The sequence below is a fragment of the Calypte anna genome, chromosome 3 (assembly GCF_003957555.1).
Source record: "Calypte anna isolate BGI_N300 chromosome 3, bCalAnn1_v1.p, whole genome shotgun sequence".
NCBI classification, from domain to species: domain Eukaryota; kingdom Metazoa; phylum Chordata; class Aves; order Apodiformes; family Trochilidae; genus Calypte; species Calypte anna.
In genome coordinates, this window is record NC_044246.1 from 82,882,942 (window position 1) to 82,904,226 (window position 21,285).

The 21,285-nt window shown below is 40.2% G+C and overlaps 2 protein-coding genes across 3 annotated transcripts in view; both read right to left on the bottom strand.

Annotated features, from left to right (window-relative positions):
• The window catches only part of LOC103529920 (gamma-aminobutyric acid receptor subunit rho-2), a 32,375-nt gene extending 21,909 nt beyond the window's left edge, over positions 1-10,466 (bottom strand). Inside the window, exons 1-2 of the mRNA XM_030447482.1 lie at positions 10,339-10,466; positions 1,290-1,396 (exon numbers count right to left, since the gene is read on the bottom strand). Of these exons, the coding sequence (XP_030303342.1) occupies positions 1,290-1,396; positions 10,339-10,451 (220 nt within the window). The 5' untranslated portion in view covers positions 10,452-10,466. The remainder of the gene's footprint in view (positions 1-1,289; positions 1,397-10,338) is intronic.
• Positions 10,467-11,587: 1,121 nt separating this feature from the next.
• The window catches only part of UBE2J1 (ubiquitin conjugating enzyme E2 J1), a 29,523-nt gene continuing 19,825 nt past the window's right edge, over positions 11,588-21,285 (bottom strand). Inside the window, exons 7-8 of one of the 2 annotated variants that reach the window (XM_030448097.1) lie at positions 18,552-18,683; positions 11,588-13,577 (exon numbers count right to left, since the gene is read on the bottom strand). In XM_030448097.1, the coding sequence (XP_030303957.1) occupies positions 13,308-13,577; positions 18,552-18,683 (402 nt within the window). In that variant the 3' untranslated portion in view covers positions 11,588-13,307. The remainder of the gene's footprint in view (positions 13,578-18,551; positions 18,684-21,285) is intronic. The other variant, XM_030448098.1, reaches the window with a different exon arrangement.

Below are 21,285 nucleotides of genomic sequence, written 5' to 3' on the forward strand. Positions count from 1 at the left end.
CAACAGAACCACTGTCAAGAAGACAGCTGGAGCAGGTGAGGGGTATGAGGGCAGCTCATTCCCCATCACTTTTACAGCCAATTCAGAAAGAAGCAGGCACGTTCAGTGCCTCCAGAGCCAGCTCCCAGACCTCAGCCCTGAGCCTCAGCTGCACACCTGGGCTTGTCAGATGTGCTCACACCAATCCTAGGGAGATTTGTTCCACCCAGAGGACAATTCAAGGCACACTCTTCAACCCTGGAAACAGCAGATAAAGAGCGACCTCAAACAGGATGGCTGGACTACAACTTGTTAGTAAATTACAGGGAGGGAGAGGAAGAGGACACTGGTGATGATCTATTTTGGACTCTGGATTTTTGAGATACATAAATTGTGAGCATGAGGACAACACTGTGCTGTCAAATGAGCCCATCTGCACTATAGGGAGACAAACATTTTTCCAGCCATGCCAGGACAAGCAGGTCAGAGAAGCTCTGTTCTATGGACTGGGTGCAAAGTGCAAAATATCCCTCTGACCCAGTGGACAGGGAGATGTTGCACTTCATCCTGGGAGGCTGGATAACACAGGATGCAATATGAGTCATTGAACAAAAACTGCAGAAAACTCTGTCCTTAGCTCTAGAGGGGCTTGGTTATTGATCTAACCAGAAGAGGGATTTCTGTACTGGTATCTCAGTGCATTTTTTCTTTCAGGTGGTCTCTTACCTTTGCAGTAGTGAGTCTAGAAATATCAGGCAAGCACATTCCTATAAGCTGGTAGGGCAGATGACAGAAGTGAAGATGAAGGAGGCCTACACTCCTCCTCTTTTTTGTTGCTTTGGAGAGTTTGAGGCAGGCTTTAATCTGTACAAAAATATTCCATTTTCACCTAGCAAGGATGGGATGTGATCCACCCAACAGGTTCTTTACTTTGCAATTTGATCACATCAGCTGAAAAGCCCACTGCAGCTTCACAGATACAAATAAACACTAAATCCTGCAGATGTTTCTTCTCCTTCAGAGAGCAAAACACTTACCAGGAGGGTCCCTCATGAGCTCTGGGGAACAGTAACCAAAAAAATAAGATCCCACCTCAGCAACTGGGAGAGGTGTAGGAGCTGTACAGGGGGTAGTGGGGGGAGGATGAGGCCTCTCTCAGTTGCCTCAAGTCTCTCCTAAAATCACCCAAGTCCTTTGTGTTCACTTTGCTGCATCTGACAAGGGCAAAGAGTGTTTTTATATTTTTTTTTTAATAGATAACTAGATAATTTTTAATGAGCATGAAAACAAGAGAACCATTTCATCCTCACCTCCGAAAGCTGGCCGCATGCTGAAGTCATGGTCGTCGACTCTGAGGAGCTGCTCCGTCTTTCCTCTCCAGGTTTTGGTCACATCATGATTCCTCCGATAGATGGGACTGCAAAAGACAGCAATGGTGTTGGTCTCTGGCCCCACAGGCCCCATCCTGAGCCCCACAGAGCAGCACTTTGGGGCTGATGTCTGCCCACCCAATTTTGGGCTCATAGGACCTGGCAGCGGCTCTGTGGGCCCAGCCCTGAGGGAGGGCAGTGGGGGGGGGCACTGATGGCACCACCACCACCTTGGGGATGGCAGCCCCAGTCCTGCCTCTCCACAGCCTCAGCTCAGGCCTGGAGCCATCTCTAGCGAGCTCCCAGATGGACAAAGTGCTCTCTCCACCTTGGACACCACAGCTCCAAGGGCAGAGTGTCCGATGGAGGAGCTGAGATGCAGCCAACGTGACCAAGCAAGCAGCAGGCTCTGCCCCACACGTTACCCAGCCAGGGCTTGGCTGGGCACCAAGGTGACATTATCATGGAAAAGATCTTTTTGACAGCAGTCACGGAATGTCATGACTCTGTTCTGAGACTATCTGCCCTGTGAACATCAGTTGAGTACCAGCAGCTTAACACTAGAACAGGGATGACGACAAGACCTGGGAAAAATGCAAGAAGGGCACTAAAATCATGTAAGGGGATAATTAAACAGCAGACAGACTGATACTGCATGGCAATCTGGAAGGGAATCCAGATCAGCATCCCTGGCTATTCTCCAGTGGTGCATAAAGGAGGAGTTGGATCTTTAAGGCACCATCAAATCCCTTTGCTCTGGGCATCAGATCTGACCAAGTTACAAATATTGCTGCAATTAGCTGTTGCCAGTAACTTAGTGAAAATGATCATAATAGATAGAAAGAACTTCATACAAAAAGGTTTAGATTAATTTGCCTGTGTAAGAGAAATATTACTGAGAGCAAAGAACAAAAAGTTTTGGAGGGAAAATAAAAAGAACTACTATGGACACAAAAATGAGGGTGAATAAGGCTTAAGATCTTGGTAAAAAATCCAGCCCTTAGGAAACCATTACCATAATAGAAGGGTGATGGATTTGCTTTAGGGTCCTTAAAATACAAAGCATGGTAAGTATGAGCAAAGGGAGCACAAATCAGTCACAAATCAGAAGAAAAGCTTCCCATCAGAGCACTCAATTCCAAAAAGAAATTATAAAACCAAAGAGATAACCCATCTACTTTAATAAGGAGGTGAAAAAGAAGCAACCAAATTTAAAAATTGTACTGAACAAATGTTTTGAAGCAATGAAAGCCCTTGAGCTCTGAGGCACATGCTACATAGGAAAATTTGGGTCACCCTCACATCACTTTGGACTCTTGTTTAAACCAGGATGTTGGAGCATCTCTCTCTGCTACCTGTACAGAATTGCCAACGGTGCACTCCCAACACAAGCGAACTAACAGCTACCTAAAAGCTGAGGAATAAAACCAAGCACAGCCATTACTGGGAATGTTTGGAGGCAAAACTTTTAACTGCTTGCTGTGGGGGGAGGTTGTGCTACTTTGCAAAGATGAGGGCTGCTGATAAAAAGCTCTACTATGCAGTCCACAGTGCCTGAAAAGCTGGAGAAGAATGATGTTCCTGTGCATGCCTGACTTTAACCACTAGGGAAAGCCTAAATACCAATGTTCAATCAAATCTCTTTACTCAAAGAATCAGGGGGTGAAGGGAAAATCAGAATAAGATTCCAGTAAAACTTTGGACTGCATGCTGCATGAAGAAATCGTATGGAAAACTAGACGGTGTTTCCATCTAGTTCACTGAAATGCCAAACTCTGATCAATTCATTTAAAATCATTATGCAGTAAATAGCACACAAGAGACTTGCTATGAAAAAGCCAGTGGCTGCAGAGGCTTTGGACGGCTGGCTGGGGAAACAAACACTGCCTTAGGAAGAAAAGAGCTTTTCAGGAACTTTCTGAGCTAGGAGTTGCATTCAATAGCCCACATATAATCATCATCTCATGCCAAATCCATCTGCTACATGACAGACAATTCAGAATTCACAGACAGAAGTTCCTCATTTAATTTTTAATCAATCTAATCCATTGACAAAGATTACCAGCCAGCACGGTTTTAGGAAGGGCAGGTCATGCCTGACCAACCTGATCTCCTTTTATGATCAGGTGACCCGACTGGTGGATGAGGGGAGGGCTGTGGATGTGGTCTACCTAGACTTCAGCAAAGCCTTTGACACCGTCTCCCACAGCATCCTCCTGAAAAAACTGTCAGCCCGCAGCTTGGACAGGAGCACCCTGTGCTGGGTTAGGAACTGGCTGGAGGGCCGGGCCCAGAGAGTGGTGCTGAACGGGGCTGCATCCAGTTGGCGGCCGGTCACTAGTGGTGTCCCCCAGGGATCAGTGTTGGGCCCAGTTCTGTTCAACATCTTCATTGATGATTTAGATGAGGGGATTGAGTCCATCATCAGCAAATTCGCAGACGACACTAAGCTGGGGGGGAGTGTTGATCAACTAGAAGGCAGGAGGGCTCTGCAGAGGGACCTGGACAGACTGGAGAGTTGGGCTGATTCCAACGGGATGAGGTTTAACACGGCCAAGTGCCGGGTCCTGCACTTTGGCCACAACAACCCCATGCAGCGCTACAGGCTGGGCACAGAGTGGCTGGAGAGCAGCCAGGCAGAAAAGGACCTGGGAGTCTGGATCGACAAGAAGCTGAACATGAGCCAGCAGTGTGCCCAGGTGGCCAAGAAAGCCAATGGCATCCTGGCCTGTATCCGGAACAGCATTGCCAGCAGGTCCAAGGAAGTGATTCTGCCCCTGTACTCAGCCCTTGTGAGGCCACACCTTGAGTACTGTGTCCAGTTCTGGGCCCCCCAGTTCAGGAAGGATATCGAGGTCCTGGAGCAGGTCCAAAGGAGGGCAACCAGGCTGGTGAAGGGACTCGAGCATAGACCCTACGAGGAGAGGCTGAGAGAACTGGGGTTGTTCAGCCTAAAGAAGAGGCGGCTCAGGGGAGACCTCATCGCTCTCTACAACTACCTGAAAGGAGGGTGTAGCCAGGTGGGGGTTGGGCTCTTTTACCAAACGACTTTCAACAAGACAAGAGGGCATGGACTTAAGTTGTGCCAGGGGAAGTTTAGGTTAGATATTAGAAAGAATTTCTTTACGGAGAGGGTGATCAGGCATTGGAATGGGCTGCCCAGGGAAGTAGTGGATTCTCCGTCCCTGGAGATATTTAAAAAAAGACTGGATGTGGCACTCAGTGCCATGGTCTAGCAACCGCAACGGTGGTTCAAGGGTTGGACTCGATGATCTCTGAGGTCCCTTCCAACCCAGCCAATTCTATGATTCTATGATTCTATGATTTTGTGCAGAGCTATTTTTAATGATAGGCAGTCTACACAGCCTTTGAAATTAATAATAACTTTTTTCAATTTAATTAAAAAGCAACACCAAGTTTCTTTGGAAAAAAACCCATTCCTTATAATAGTGACATCAGCTATGCTGGTATCTTCTGATCCTCTCTGGCAGGTATCCCGTGACACCCTCGCCCCTGTTTGGCATAGAAAGTATTTAATTATCTACAGCAAAGGTGAATAGAGAGCCACCAGTGCATTTGCAGAGCTGAAAGATGCATTGACCATCCCTGCTCTTTAGGCACCTTTACTGACAACCTGATCACCAGCATCTCATAAATCCTCCCTGATGTATGCATGGTCATTAGCACTTATGATTATAGATTTGTCATGGTTTTTTTCAGCAATACATACTCTCTGCAATTCACTATTCATCGAAAGCCTCATCTCTTTTTTTGCCATGTTTCTCATACATAATTTTATTGCTCTTTATACTTATGTGGGATGTTTGATAAAACTCTCTTGCCATGATTGTTCCTGTTTACAGAGGAGAGAAGGGGACAGCTGTCACATTAAGTTTCTGTAAAAGCTTCTCTATTATTGATCTATTTTTTTTTCTACTTTCCTTTCCACTCACTTTTAGTCAGAATTGTTCTTTTTATATTGCCAAATATATAAAAGAAAAGTAAATTTTGATGGCATGAGAAACCACAGGTAAAATCTCAGCAGGACCCAAAAAAGCAGAGGCTATCTATGCAGACATCCAGACCTTTCCAGAGCAAGAAAATGAACTTATAAGAGTGGGAACAGTCCTTGTGCTGTAAGGTGTAAGGCAAAAGCTAAGAGGTAAACCTGAAAGGAAACATGATCTCCAGTAGGGACACAGCTCAGCTGCAAGCAGCCAGGGTCCATGAGGTTTCTGCACCTCCCCCTGGACAATTCATCAATGACTTTGGTCACAGGTAAATATCTTACGATCACGGGACATTGCTTCCTATTATCCTATTTCCTACTGGGATTTCCTACTGGGATTCTACAGTTTCAGTAAAAATCCTACTGCATTTCAGTACATTCTCTGGGGGAAAAAACCCACAAACAAACCAAAACACTGTAGTTGGGGTTGTCACTTACTTTGTGTAGCAGCGACAGAGATCTGGAGGAGATGTTTAAACCTAACATCAAGAAAGGTACAAATCCTCCAGTTTTTCTAACCAGAAAAGCATACAGCTGCTGCAAAGATGCCCAAGAAGATAAATGAAAAAGAGAAGCTGCAATAGCAGTTTACGACTGCCATAAAATACAACTCTCTCTTAGACTAGTGCTCAGCCTTGTGCTGCCATGCCCTGATGGTCTTCTACTGCCTCTGGGTCCCAGCCTAAGGCTGGCATGTAGCATGTCCTGAAAATTACATGTCTAATGAGATACTACAAATCACTGACTGCTTCCAAAAACCTTGGAAGGAAGTCTCTAGCTCACAGAAGCTCAAATCTACTTGTATTTCATAAGCACAATCTTTCTGCTAGCTGAAGCACAACCATTTGCACAGCTGGTAGGAGAGAGAAATAAAGAGACTTGGAGCCAGACTGTGTCTCTCTGTCCACTGCAGAGGCCAGCAGAAACACAGCAATCACACTCACAATCGAGACAGAAAATATCTCCAGAGCCCTCTCTTGTATGCCAATTTATGGAGGGTAATAAACATTTCCAGAGGTATTATTAACAATTTTTATGGAACAATACATAGCAACAAAAGCACTGTTTTTCAGAGTTTCTCTTTTCCTGGGGAAATTTTGTCCAGATAGTCTGGGAGGGCCACTGGCATTCGTTTGTGTTTCCTGAAATGCAGACAACACAGAGCTTTTGAAGAGAACCCCAAACTGTGTTGGGGAACCCCAATCCAGTGTTGGACCTGCCAGCAGCATGTGCTTGCCAATGTATGTGTGCTTGTGGCTTCTTTGGACCACCAGCCATATTCTGACATGGCCTTGTAGCACTACAAGCAACCAGCAACACAACAGCACAGACTGTGGTCCACTTGACACATGTACCTGCACCTTTCCACATTTATACCATTTCCTTCACCATTAAAGTCTTTTATCTCCTCTCTGGAAACTTATTCCCTGGTGCATAGGCAGTGCTAGGAACAACAACTCCTGCCCAGGAGTCACTCAGGTTAGTCTGTCAGGTTTTACTTTGCTGTTCATTTATCACTTGATTTCTTTAAAGTACAAAGAAATGCAAAATCTTTTAACTAACAGATGTCCTGTTAGTTCTGGGCCCTTGGTTTCATGCACCATTCACCAGCTTGTACGATGGCAAAAAGGAGCTCAGCTTCATACAAATAGGGGTCACTGAATCCCTTCACCCAGTTTGGTAAGGTAAGAGACAGGGACCATATCCCTGGAAAATTTAACCATCAAAGTAGAAAGCCAGGATCACACTCAGGGAGCACACACCAACCTCCTGTGCAAAGCTGGGCTCTCCAGAGCAAAGCATGGAGCTGCTCCAGGCAATGGTCACAGGGATGCTGCAGAGAGGCAGCTGCTTCTCAAAGTCACACCTCTTAGAATAAGAGCTGCATCACCAGTAAGGCAGGGGGTGCAGGAGTAAGAGAAAAGAGACACCATAGTTTCTAGTTAAGCAAACGTTAGCCACCATTCTGCATGCTTAGTGAGCTACCACTCATAGCAAAAATAATGCTTTACAGTTTAGTCCAATATTAACATAAAACAAGGGAAGTAATAAGGGATGCATAGGTAACCCTTAACCTGACATTTCTTAATTTGGGTTCCTAACTCCACAGCCTTCCAGTTCTGGGCCCCTCAGTTTAGGAAGGATATTGAGGTCCTGGAGCAGGTCCAGAGGAGGGCAACAAGGCTGGTGAAGGGACTCGAGCACAGACCCTGTGAGGAGAAGCTGAGAGAGCTGGGGGTGTTCAGCCTGGAGAAGAGGAGGCTCAGAGGAGACCTCATCACTCTCTACAACTCCCTGAAAGGAGGGTGTAGCCACAGGGGGTTGGTCTCTTTTCCCAGGCAACTCTCAGCAAGACAAGAGGGCACGGTCTCAAGTTGTGCCAGGGGAAGTTTAGGTTGGACATTAGAAAGAATTTCTTTATGGAGAGGGTGATCAGACATTGGAATGGGCTGCCCAGGGAAGTAGTGGATTCTCCGTCCCTGGAGATATTTAAAAAGAGACTGGATGTGGCACTCAGTGCCATGGTCTGGTAACTGCAGCAGTAGTGGATCAGGGGTTGGACCTGATGATCTCTGAGGTCCCTTCCAACCCAGCCAATTCTATGATTCTATGATTCTTTTGCAGGAAGGCACAGGCTTAGCTCCTCTGCACACACCTGACAGAGAGCTGCCTGGGTGCCTGCAGAAACAGCTGCCCCAAGCCCTCAGAGCTCCATGGGCCACCATGCTTCAGCAAAGATCTACAGAACTGAGGATGTTCTGAACTTGCACAACCCAAGCTAGTATCTTGAAATTCATATAAAGATCTTTAGATCAGGTTGATGCATCACCTTAAAGGACACAACAAAATATCAGTCTCAGAAGATGTAGATTCCCAGGATCAGAAGTATGTTTTCTGGGTTAAAAGGTTTACTGTAATATTTACTGTATTTCTTATGTTAACTCATTGAGAGAAATACAGACATATGATGCAGTTATTAAAAAAATAAAGACACTCTGCTCCTTTCTCTTACATGATTAGAATACCAGCATCAGAACAGGTTTTCATTTGCTTCTATTTGAAAAGTCCCATAGAGAACTTCATTTTACATGTAACTGGAAATTTCACCATGTCATTGTTTCATACACTCTTTTTTTTGGGTTGGGTTTTTTTTTTCCAGTATTGCAGAATTCTCTGTATTTAAAATGCCATTTCCATTTAATAGCCTCTAATACTTACTTTCATAAGTACTTAGATAAGTACATTGTTAGCATAGGAAATGCAAATGGGTAAGTATAAAAACCATACAGTATCTCAGGTTCTACCTGGCTGGAAAAATGTTCACTAAAATCATTATTACACAGGAAACCAAATAGTATCAGTCATGATTGACAGTAAAGTCATTTATATAAATCATTTTAGCAGTGCTTTGATTTCCACTCTAACACAACATAACAAAAATCAACATCACTGTAAAATTGTTAATTACTTTTGCACTGTGTAAATAAAGTACAAACTATTCAAACAACTTACAAAGGCAGACAGCGGCACCACTTTTGGCCAAAGTCACATTTAGAAGAAAGATTTATACTGTTTTGTTACTCCAGAACAGATGATCTCTTCTACATGTGAATGGTTTGCTAGAAAACACTACTGCTGAATACACCATTTTGCCCAGAAATAGACTTGGAAAAAATTTCAGAGTTCAGTGAGTTAAAATCTCCATTCAATAACTGAGGTTTTGTGAAAATCAGTGGCAAAACTTCAGTTAGCTTCAGGATTCCAGGATTGGGCTCCAGCTGTTCCAGATTTATAACCTTTATGTCACTAAAAGTATATGCTACTGTATTTTTTCCGTAAATAGTACAAATCTGAGGCCATATTAGGTATTCCTTGCTTTCAATTATATCATAATATTTCCCTGTAAAACTTTCAAGGCACAACACTCCCTAGAAAAGTATTGAGTGTTAAGCAAAAAAACCAAACAAACCCCAACAAAATAAAACATGAAGGTTCCCAGCCTCAGTGAAGCCATTTAATGAGAGGGATTAACCCCATTTTATTTTTGAGCCCTTTTAACAATGAACAATCTTGTAAGATATAATTGCCACTGGATGGCATAACTACAGAAAAAGATAACATACTTTGGACTGCCTGACAGGTTTGGAAGATTATCTTTTCTAATGTAAACCTGCAGTCAAATCTCAGAACAGTAAATCTAATAAACTTTACTAAGAACTTTAACTCTTTCTTGTGCCATTGCTTGACTTTAAAATACTTTTTTTTTTTTTTTTAAAGTTTCCATGCATTTCTTCAAAATATATTTTCAATTTTACAACCCCTGAGTAACTTCCAGGGAGTTATTATTAATTAGCATCACACATGCTAACCAACACCCTCACCTCAAATTGTTAGAGAAAAACATGCAGTTTCAAGCAAATGTTAGCACAGACATTTGGAAACAGAGTAGGAGAGAGGAGAGGAGAGAGAGGAGAAAGAGAGGAGAGGAGAGGGGGGAGAGGAGGGAGAGGAGAGAGGAGAGAGAGGAGAGAGAGGAGAGAGAGGAGAGAGAGGAGAGAGAGGAGAGGAGAGAGAGGAGAGAGAAGAGAGAGAAGAGAGAGAAGAGAGAGAGTGTATCACCTGCTCTTGAAAAAGTGCTGAAACAATATGCAGATTCGAGTATCTCTGTGAAGTGCAACTTCTCTGAATTCTCTCATTAATTCATATATATGGCTAAGAATATTATTTACCACAATCCATGCTGAAGTCATCAACTTCTCTGCAAAATCTGCCTCATTAAGGGTGAGCATTAGCATTGAAGGTGTCCATTTGCAGTTAAAACCTATTATAGTACCAGTGACTCTTCTAAAAACATTCTCCATAAAGCTGTCTGCACAAAGAATATACACAAAGGCACTGACAGGGCAGATTTTTAGGTCTATGTAGTACTGTATTTATAGCACTTCAGGACAGGAAACAGATGTGCTTTATAACCCTTACCTTGCCCTTGGCACCTCCAGCTGGCTTGTCCACCTCCTCCTCCTGTGTTTCCTGCTTTCCACAAGAAGCACTAAACACAAGATTAATAAAAGAAGTTTTGTGAAATCAGGCATCTTGCTGGAAAGAGGTGTTGGGCACTCTGCACTCCAGTAACCTCCTGTAGTGCCCCCGGCTTTCAACATTGAATCAAATCCAATCCCCACGGCTCCTGTTCGGCTGCCACCGGCGGGAGAGACGCTGCTTCCCCGACCTGATGTTTCCCGCAGGATTCCAGGGGCTTCTTGCTCAAAGCTTTTCCCTCACCACTGCGTCATGATTGGCCATTACTCGGTGAAGTTTGCCTCACCAAACATTTCCGCTGGGTCCCTAAAGGATATTTTACTAAAGCCATTATATAAAACCCCACAATTCTGCACGCCGGCTTTTTGCTCAATCCCCTAATCTCAGGGCAGTGCTATCCCTCCTGCCAGACTGCAAAACCAGGCTGTCCCTTTTCATTAGGCTTCCCAGATTTTCTCTTCCCTCGGCTGGCATCTGTTTCACCCGGAAACCGCCTGTGCCATGCTTCAGACATGAATACTGTTGCAAAACGTATGGATTTTTGACGGGGTCTGTTGCACTTGAGGTTTTAACTTCCTATTTACTCTGGCTCTTTATGCTGTTGAAAACAAAAAAATGAGCTATTTCCCCAGAAAATTATTTTATTTAAAATTTTCAAAGGCAAATCAAAACACAGCAGCCCCCCAAAGGGCCATTACGCTCAACAGACTCTTCACATAGATCAAGTCACATTTATTTTTTCAAACAGGTATTTGCACAATCAGGCAAAATACAAAATGAAAAGCCACAGAGCAGCCATTTCTTTAATCAGAAACTTTAAACACTCCAGCCCCTGGAAGGGCAGCATACACTGCCTCTTTGCAAAAGACTGAACTGCTTTACTCATCACCAGTGTGTGGTAGAGCTACAAGAGCAAAAGTTTGCTTGGCACAGCAGCGAGGCTCTAGGAAAAGAAAACCACATTCAGAGCAAAGCTTCCAGAGGAGCAAGTGGGTCAAAGCCCAACAAAGCTGCCTTCTGGGTCAGACCTCTTGGAGAACTTTGTTCTGTGAGCCCAGGTTTGCAATGTTAGAATAGAACAAGTCTCCCAGCAGCATACCATCTAGGAAACACAGTACTCCTATTTTAAAGGTTACAGAATCTAGAGAATCACTTTTTTTTTTTTTTTTTTTTTTTTTTTGTGTGTAGTTGAGGGTGTGTATGTGGTTTGTTTGTTTTTAATTTCTAATGAAATAAAGAGACAAATTAGGTAACAAACAAATAACGTATTGTCATCAAGTTATTCTGCAGAATGTGTAATTATCTGCTGAGCAAACTACATACCTTTGTGTGAACTTCAGAAAATCTGTTCTTTGGTCCTTGTTCCGCTGTACCTGCAAACAAGTTCATCAGCAAGCAACCCACAAGGTCTAAAAAGTATTTCAGTTTGGGATTTTTTCAAGCTTCCATATCCCCCTTGGGCACTCAATTGCACTTCCTTATTTTACAAGTAGCTATAGCTACTTTGGTGATTCCAAACACTGGTACGTACTGTATTTAACAAAATTTAGGAAAGCTGTGGGTAGCCTGATGAATACTTGCTGAGAAACTTGAGAATTTCACTTACGTCAGTGCTATGATGTTTTACAGCAGAAAATGGAAATTTGTCTTTGAAATAAACGTGCCAGAATACATTTAAAACTGAATAATAAGAGAAAAAATATCCCACTGACTGCTTCCTTCTACTTCACTGCAACACCTAAGCTTTCAAGACAAAACCTCTCAAAATTCCAATTGTAGGTCTCTTGCCTATATATGTAATTTCACATCATGCATGAATATTACCAATTGGGATTTTAAAATAAACTAATAACATATGAAGCCTCTGGGTCCAACAATGACTTTAGGTTTTAAAAGACAGGGGGCATGGGGGATGACAAACAAACAAAAAAAAAAACCCAACCCAAGCAAACAAAAGGCAATGTGATACTTGAAACATAACCAAAGACTGGCTTGGAATTCTTTATTACTACCAAGGTTTTAATAAATATTTCTCTTAAGCATGTTCACATATATGAGAGTTTAAGTGTTTTCTTTAGTAAATAAAACCTCATATGAAACATTCAGTTTAACACATTATGTATATTTCTGGTATAATTAAAAGACAATAGCTCTGGGTAAATAATTATATTACATATTTATAACTATTGCAAGAATAGACATGTTTTATATAATCTTCAAATTTAAAAAAAACCAAAATATACAATTGAGAATATTAGAAGAGGACATTCAAATCTTGCATAAGATTATCCAATCTTTCTTCTAAAAAAATAAAAACCAAAATAATATAAGTAGTTTTTCTGGCCCTTTCTTTCTCCCTTCTACTCCTTTCCCCCAACCACACACACAAAGCAGCATCACAACCAATTTGTATGTGCTCCCCCTCTAGAAATTTGTCATGGTAAATAAAAGTGGTTATAAAACTGTACCAACTCTAAATTAAGAGTTCACTGGACACAAACACATAGTAGTGTTTCATTTCAGAATTCCTTCTCCATTTCCAAATCTTAAAATAACTTACAAGGGGTGATTCATTCAATTTATGTTCCACAAAAAAGCGAAGCAATCACTTTTTTTAAAATTGTCTTTTTCTAGTTGACAAATTATCCAAATTGACTCCCCTCCTACACGCCTGAATGCTACCATTCCACTGCACTTTTTCTCCAAGTCTCTGGTAGGCACTCAGCTAACACTTGTTGTAGTTAAACATCCAACTTTGCTTTTCTTAAAAGTATCTGTAGGTACATCAACATTCATAAGGATTGAAGTGTAAATACAAAAAGTAACCTTTGTAAACAGTTCTCCCATCATAACCAGCAGAGAATGTTCAGCGAAGCATTCAAGTCGCTGCTGTCATGACAGAAACAACCTTAGAACTCAAATATATACTCATTAGCCAAACATATCCTACGAAATATAAGAGCTGCCAAGGCAAAAGTCAGGAGGACAATCAGAAGAGTTGACCCAGTGTGGTTTGTGTTGACCCTTGGCTGCTGCACCCGATTAAAGTCGGAAGAAGACGGAGCCCTTCTCTGGCTCTGCTGCTGGGCACGGCGCTGCCGAGGGCTCACAGATGTGTTTGTGGGCACAGCTGGAGTATGCTCTTGACTGGCTGCTGCACTGCTGCTCTGAGCTTCAGGCTGTAAAGGAAAAATACAGAGTTGTGAGACAAGACACTGCTAAAGACAAGCAAGGAATACAATCATCAGGATTCTTTGGATAATTACTGATACTTGAAAGCCCGACAAAACACGTCACTCGCAATTATGAGGTTGTTATAGACATCATTTTTGTTCATACACTGTCTTGAGAACTCTGTTTCAAGCTGCAAATCCTTAAAAAAATAATAAAAAAAAAAATTTTAAAAAAGCCATTCTAAGGACAAAAACAATCTGAAAAAAGCAAGTCAAACAACGTCCGCATCCTAGATTGGCTCCAAATCAAGAGATTTCAAGTTTCTTTGTTTAGGATTTGCTTAACTCTTTGCAGTTCAAGATATCCTTAATAATCCTTAATATAGTTCAGTCTTTGAGGACTTATAAAGTCACCTGTACTATGGCAAGAAAGGAAGAAGACCAAAGAATTGTAATTAAGCAATGCTGCACTGCTTCCTGTGGACAGCTGGGTCCAAAAGTCTGTTCTCATCACCATCACTGGAAAAACAAACAACGAAAAACCCCAACCCTGAACACAAAATACCAAAGCCATTCCGGGAAAAAATGCACATACTTATTGCCCTCTACTGGTCAAACATCAATCTACCATTTTATTTAGTAAAAAAAAAAGTGATGGCAATTAATGTACAGCTCAGGAGAATATTATTCTAAAGAAAATAACTTTTCAGTTTGTAAGATTGAAACTGTGGGTTCTGATATTCCACCAGCATAATCCTGCTTGCAGTACTACAAGGCTCAAACTTCCAACATTTTAACATTAAAATAGTGATACAGCACAATTATTTGAAATAAATATTTTGATAAGGTTCAAGTGTTGGCATATCCAGTGTTTCATTCTTCTAAAGGACTGATGATCATTACAGCAGTTAAAACTGGAATTCTGGCCATTTTGTATTTGCTTCTGAGCAAAAGCCTGTCGATGGACACAATATCAATAATCCTTCCATGGACACACAGAAGTACTTATGTAATTGCTCACCCCATTTAACAAATTGCCTGTTTACATGGGTTTCTTGCCTAAGCAAGCAAGCACACCTTGGGTAGCTTCAAAGAAAAATGTTTTTAAAGATTTTTTCATCAGCAGAGAAAGCTAAGAACATAATGAGCAGCTTGCTGTGATTTTCATTACACTGAAGAATAAAGTCATTCAGCTTCACAATGAAGCCTCCTGAAAGCTCCTCATGCCAAGGAAAATAATACATAGGAAGCTAAGCCTTTGAAAATCAAGTTCTTAGATTCACCTGCACTCCTATCTTTCAGAAGGGTAGAGGGAAAGAACTGAATTCAGGAAGCAAGAAGTGCAAATTCTGCAGGCTAAGTATTTTTCTTCTTGAAGTAATATTAAAGAGGAATTAAAAAAAATTCTAGAAATATTCCTGATCCTTCTTACTTACTAACTAAAGTAACCAGCACGGACATTCACACATTTGGGTTTCTTCTCAATGCTGCAAATTTTTAAAAAATAAAACAGAACCATGTTCTGAGTGAGACAAGGTGCCACACACGATGTGAACAAACTTGTAATTCAAGAGAAGCCTCACTGACACTTGCCAGGCTTTAACTTTATATTTAAAAAAAAAAAGAGAGAGATACATCAGGGCAACAGAAGACTGAGTGCGTCAGTGCGTCAGCCAAAGCTGAACTAATCCATTGCTTTGAGATTCCCACAATAATCAATGACCAATTATTAGCAGACATGCACACATATATTGTCAGAAGTAGTCTGGTCAGAGGTGTTTTGTAAGACCTTTCTGCACTGGCTTCAGGCTCCTTGCAAATCCTGTGCTGCATAGTGCTATACACAGCCTGTTGTTCCAGCCTTAGTAATGCTCAAAGCCTGTTCTTTACAGATCTGTATCTTTTCACCCAGGATGCTGTGGCAGCATTTTCCACAGCTCCCATGACAGTTCATTTTATGATTCTCATGCTGTTGTACTCACTGCCTTGCACCTGCAAACCTCAGTAATATTGTTGTGAAAAGTCCTCCTAGGAAACAACTATCAGTGATGCGAGAATCATCCCCCACCCCTCCTTTCTCCTCCCTCAAACATAAATCATTGAAATACTTGATAACTATTCTCTATTAATATAGGTGTACAAAATTTAAAATGTAGCCCATGTGCAACATTTGCACTAGTGTTGCACACTTCTGTCACTGCTAACAGGGAGGTGAACAGGAGCAACCAATGAGTAGGTCCTGAAGAAAAGTACATAGTACTAGGAGAGAAAGATGGTGAAAAATCCCCTTCACCATCACCACATGCTGTGCTGGAGAGACAGACAATCTCCATCCCTCTTGTCTCCTTTCTAAACAGGTGGAACTCAGGAAATACATACCCAGCATTGCACTGGGAAGGTATTTAGTTAAACCTAAACAGACACTGTAGTAATTTTAAGTGTGGCACCAAGATACTGGCTGTTGGTCTGGCAAAATGATGACAAAAAGTGAGGAGGGAGGGAAGTGACCAAAAAGATGAGGTCAGGCAGTGATCCCAAAAGTCAGGACCACGAAGTTCTCTTATCCAACAAATGTATAAACAAATATATGCAACAATTACATCACACTCTCTCTTCACAGGCAAAAATCTGTAAGACTCAGGTACCATGTAACACAACAGTTCATGCTATGATAGCATTGCTGTTAATATACCAATTGCCATTACTAAAACACAAATTACCACTTGAAACTTAGTTTTGAAATTAAAAAAAAAAAAAAATTAGCTGAAAAGTTTAGCTGAAATACTGTAAGTTTTGGTACTTATTTGGCCAGTGAGCCTATATTCCTTTTTCTAAAAAAAGCTGTCAGAGTGGAAAGTTAATTCAAAATATTTTTTTCTTCTGATGGAATGAGAAATTCTCTTTCCCCACATGGAACAGGGAACAGACTCAAAGCAGTGCCATGCCAGAGACACATTTTAGTCTACTCTTCACACAAGAATTCAGTCAAACCTATCCCAGGGTGGGCATCCCTGTACTCAATTGTCCTATCGCTAATTCATTGCAAAAACCTCAGCTCTTTCAAGAAGCTTAAAGGTAAAAATGACAGAATAGAAAAGCATTGCTGAAAAGAACAAATTCATTCATCCCTGAACCTATTCGTAGGAGACTGGTTTTCCTCTTGTAAAACATAGCCTACAGACTTCATTTTTTTCACCTACAGTTAGACACTTTCCTTAGCTCTTATTTACCATCTCTTTTTTTTTTTTTTTTTTTTTAAAGGAGACTGGTTACAACTGTTCCAAGAGCAGAAGAAAGGTAACACTCCATCCTTTCAGCATGATAACTGCTATTTTTTCCTCTTTATTTTGTAGCAGGATATAGGAGCCCCATGACTTCAGAGCAAGGCACATTAAATATTCTACACTAAAATGAATTACTATGCAAACTAATACAAGGATTCAGCATTGGGTCTACGTCTGCCCTTCTTATTCTCACAATAGCTTTTAATTACACACATTAGTAGAATAAGTGGCAAAGATTTAATACAAGTAGAGAAGAAATACAGTTCTAATGTTGCTCACATCTAACACAACTTTGTGAGGTAGAATTAGGTCTTTAGACAGAAAGAACTAAATGAAGAAAAAGATTTCACACATGTAAGAAGCCAAAATGAGTAGAAAGGGTCTGAGGGTTTACACAGACACTCTTTCAAACCTATTAGCAGATGAAGGCCTCTGCTCCTCTACCTTGAAGATATTTCTATTAACTTTCACATGAATAAGAACGCAAAACCAGCAAGCTCAAACTCTTTAAAAAATAGCCTTTCCTGTTACACATTTCTTTCTTCCATCATGTGGCTCTAAGTTCTCATTCTGCAGTGGCTCCAGAAAATTCCTAACACTCAATATGTGACAGCTCAGAAACACATAAGTGTGACAGTCTGGTATCTTAAAACATTAATCCACTCTTCATCATTTACAGTTTACCTCATATAAATATTTTTAATATTTTTACAAACATTTATATGTTTAAATGTTTCATTTCACATGAGACTGTTCTGTTGAAAATTAAGTTAATAATTATTAAATCAACATATGTAAATCAGCATAAATAAATTTCTTAGAAACGGGATTAATTGAAAAAAATCACTATTTTTCCTCAAGAAAATGCTAGTAATGCCTTGATATTCTGGCTAGTTCTACTATATTAGCTGGGATTTGTAATAAGAAGAATAAAGTAAAATGGTTTATTAAATCCTGAGCAATCTGGAAAAACCCTTATTGTGGGGAAAAAAAAAAGTATGCTATTAGCATGTTTATATTTCTATATAGCTTGAAAATATGTTGCAAACACACAACAGATGGTCTGATGCTATTTGACGTGTTTTAGGTTTTTTTAAATGATCTGCATCCTCGTTCTAAAGATGTCTAAAAAAGACAGCTTAGCTGGGATTTGCCTGCAGTTTATCAGTGAATTTAGACTGCATTTACCACAGCCATAACAGCAGCTGCCCTGGCCCAACACCAGGCCTCAGTCACTTCTGAAAACATTATGTAAGCCCTACGCCTACCAGTATTAAAACATAAGCATCACACCTCAAATGGTAAGAATATTTTATTCAGATATACCTAAGAGGTTAAAAGATACAGGAAGATATCCTTAATTAATATTTTAAATCTACAGATTATCACTGTAAACTTTTTTCCTCTCCCCAAGAATTCTGTTGAAAAGCCTGTGATCTATTTATGCAGGTGGTAAATTGAACCACTTCAGACACCACAATATTTTAATGAACTGTTAACCTATTAATTCAGGGAACTGCTGTGAATAAGAACTGCAAAAAGAGAAGAAAGTGAGAGCAAAGAGATCATTATTTCTAAAAGAGATCCAGCATTTTGTTTGCTGAAGTTTACACACAGATTTTATATCAGAGTAGACAGATTTAATGTTTAGACTATGCCTGCACATGCACTGATAAAGCTCAAAGATGGACCATACCGTTGCACTTGTTGGATCCTGAAATGTTCCTTCTGCACCATCCTGCTGGTGCTCATGTGAAGTGGCAGAAAGGTTCAGCTCTGACGTGCTTGAGGGTCCAGCATCAGACTTCCTGGAAGAATTAACCTCAGCCTACAAGGAGTACAAATGTTTGCTTCAGAGACAAAATCAAAGTTGCTCCAAAAAGACTGGGCTTATTTTGGAATGAGTATTTCAATAAATACTGAATAGGAGACTTACTGATATGTAATAATCAAGTAAACCAACTGCATGTCAGCTACACACCAAGAAGTTTAAGAACCTCTTATTCTTTAGAAGTAAGACTACAGATGTGCAAACATCAGTTTAAAACAACAATTGTAACTTTGTTTGCACATTGAAGCATGTAAAGGTCAAAAAATGCATAGATGTATAAAGCAAAAATGAAAATTCTTTAGAAGATCCAGGACTTTATACTAGAAATAACATAATTTTTAAAACTTCTGTTTCTCGTGTCTTTAACTAAGCACTGACTTCTGCTGCTACAAGTGAATTAATACAGCCTATTTCTCAGCAGGGTTGCCTATCCCCTGGTAAGTGCTAATTTACCATTGCTGTACTGCTTCTAATACTGAAGTTGCCTCATAACCAGAAAGGGCACACATGGACAGCACTACACTGTGTAAGGCACACACACCTCAGGTTCCATTGATTAAATTTCAGCACAAGCAGAGCAAAACTAAAAAATACAAGACTTATAATAACACTGCTTTTGTATGCATTGCTACGGTGTCCAATAAGCATTAAATCCCCAGAAATTTAGGTTTCATGCTTCTGGAAATCTGAGACGAGATCAGTAGTGACATGTGGAAGATCATGAACAAACTTCCTGTTTGAACAGTATATATTCCTGCAATAATTCCTTGAAAATGGAAAAGGACACAGCCTTTTAGTCCTGAACTGAAGCACTTGTAAATTTATACATATAGAAAAAATAAATCATTAAAAATTATATTAAATTTAATTAAAATTTAAATTAAAAATTAAATCATGACCATAAATCAATTTTCATCAGCAAGCAAGTCACCTCTCAAGTTCTGTATTTAGATATAATTTTATTATAAAGATGATAATTGAAAATCTGTCTCTTCAAATGCAGACATAAGTAGTGGTAGTAATAGGTAAGAAATACAAACAATGTATTATAAACCAATCAGCTATAGTGATAATAAGCTGGTAAGATCACAAGATAATAATATTCTTTCATGGTATTATTTTGTGTGAGGAAAATATATTCCCTATTTCTTGATGTATATTATTTCAGGAGAGTCAAAAAAAACAAGTCTCTGAAACATCCAGTAGATTAATTTAAGATTTAAAAATACTCATAAACTGACAACACTGCTTTCCTTTTGCAGTTGAGTATTAGGAACCCTAATATTAGACAGGACAAGCTATGACTGAAACATGGACCAGCAACCAAGCAGAATGTGATAATGAATAATTTAGGCTGGAATGATCCCTAGGTGTCACCTGGACCAATTCCACTCTCAAAATAGTCATGTTCAGTCAGGTTTTGAGCACCTCTAAAGCTAGAAACTCCACAGCCTCCCTGGCTGCAGCATTTGACAACCCACACAGTGAACTGTTCTTTCCAATGTCCAGTTGTAACCTCCTTCCCTGGTACCTGTGACCACTGCTTTTCACACTTCTGCATTTTCCAAGAAGAAAGCATTTTATCTTTACTGTAAATCTCTATGAGGCACATACAAAATGTTTATTTGATTTTAGTTTATGAAACTACTGTTTATTATGTTAGACTAGAGTCAGACTAACATTCAAAAAAATAAAGCACTTAAAAGTTCCCAAAACAGAAGTATCTTGTTTTTTTTTTCACCTAGTCTCTTTTTTCCAGCCCTTACCTCTGCTTCCAGAGAAGCTGGAAGTAACACAGCCATCAAGGAAAGAGCAACATATTAAACATAATAATGAGGGTGACTGGAGAATTCATGTTACTGCAAAATATGCCTTGTGATGGCAACATGTAGATAAGCCATATCATTTTACAGTAATGCATGTGCTATTAGTCATCTATCTTTTCTTTTTCTTCAACTGGAAAGGTATATAGCAACTTATAGGCACAAACCAACTTGCAAGTCAATGTAAAGCTGAGTTTTAAAACGTTGTTTTCTATTAAAACAGATAGGAATAAAGGTGGAGGCTCACAGAAGCTGGAAAACTGTAACAAGGAAATGCAGTTTGGGTTCTTTGTTTCCATGAATTTCGTATTTCTTTCTCAATGCCACAAAATTTTTGGGTTTTTTAAGTCACCATTTTGCTTAAGGCTTGTATGAAGTAATTTTTCATAACCCCAGGATCATCTAGAAAAAGTTAAGAAATCTCTTCTTTAAGGATCAAGATAATGCAGAGATTGCATGTTTGCTAGTAGAGAGGCTTTCCTAAATTATACTCAGTCAGCAATCTGAGGTTAAATCTTACCCCATAAATTGACATGGAATGTATCAAAATTATTAAAACTTTTGTATTCCCTGTTAGGAAGTCATACTATAACTTTACTACAAACACAGCAATCAATGTGTAACATCAAACAACAACAAAGTCAAGCAAAGCAGAGAAGCAGTGAGCTTAAAAAAACCCAATCCCCAAAATTTGATTTGAAAAAGGGAGAGAAGGTGCAACCACAGGACAGAACTGATTTACCTTATTAAAAAAAACACAATAAATTGTAAAGGGC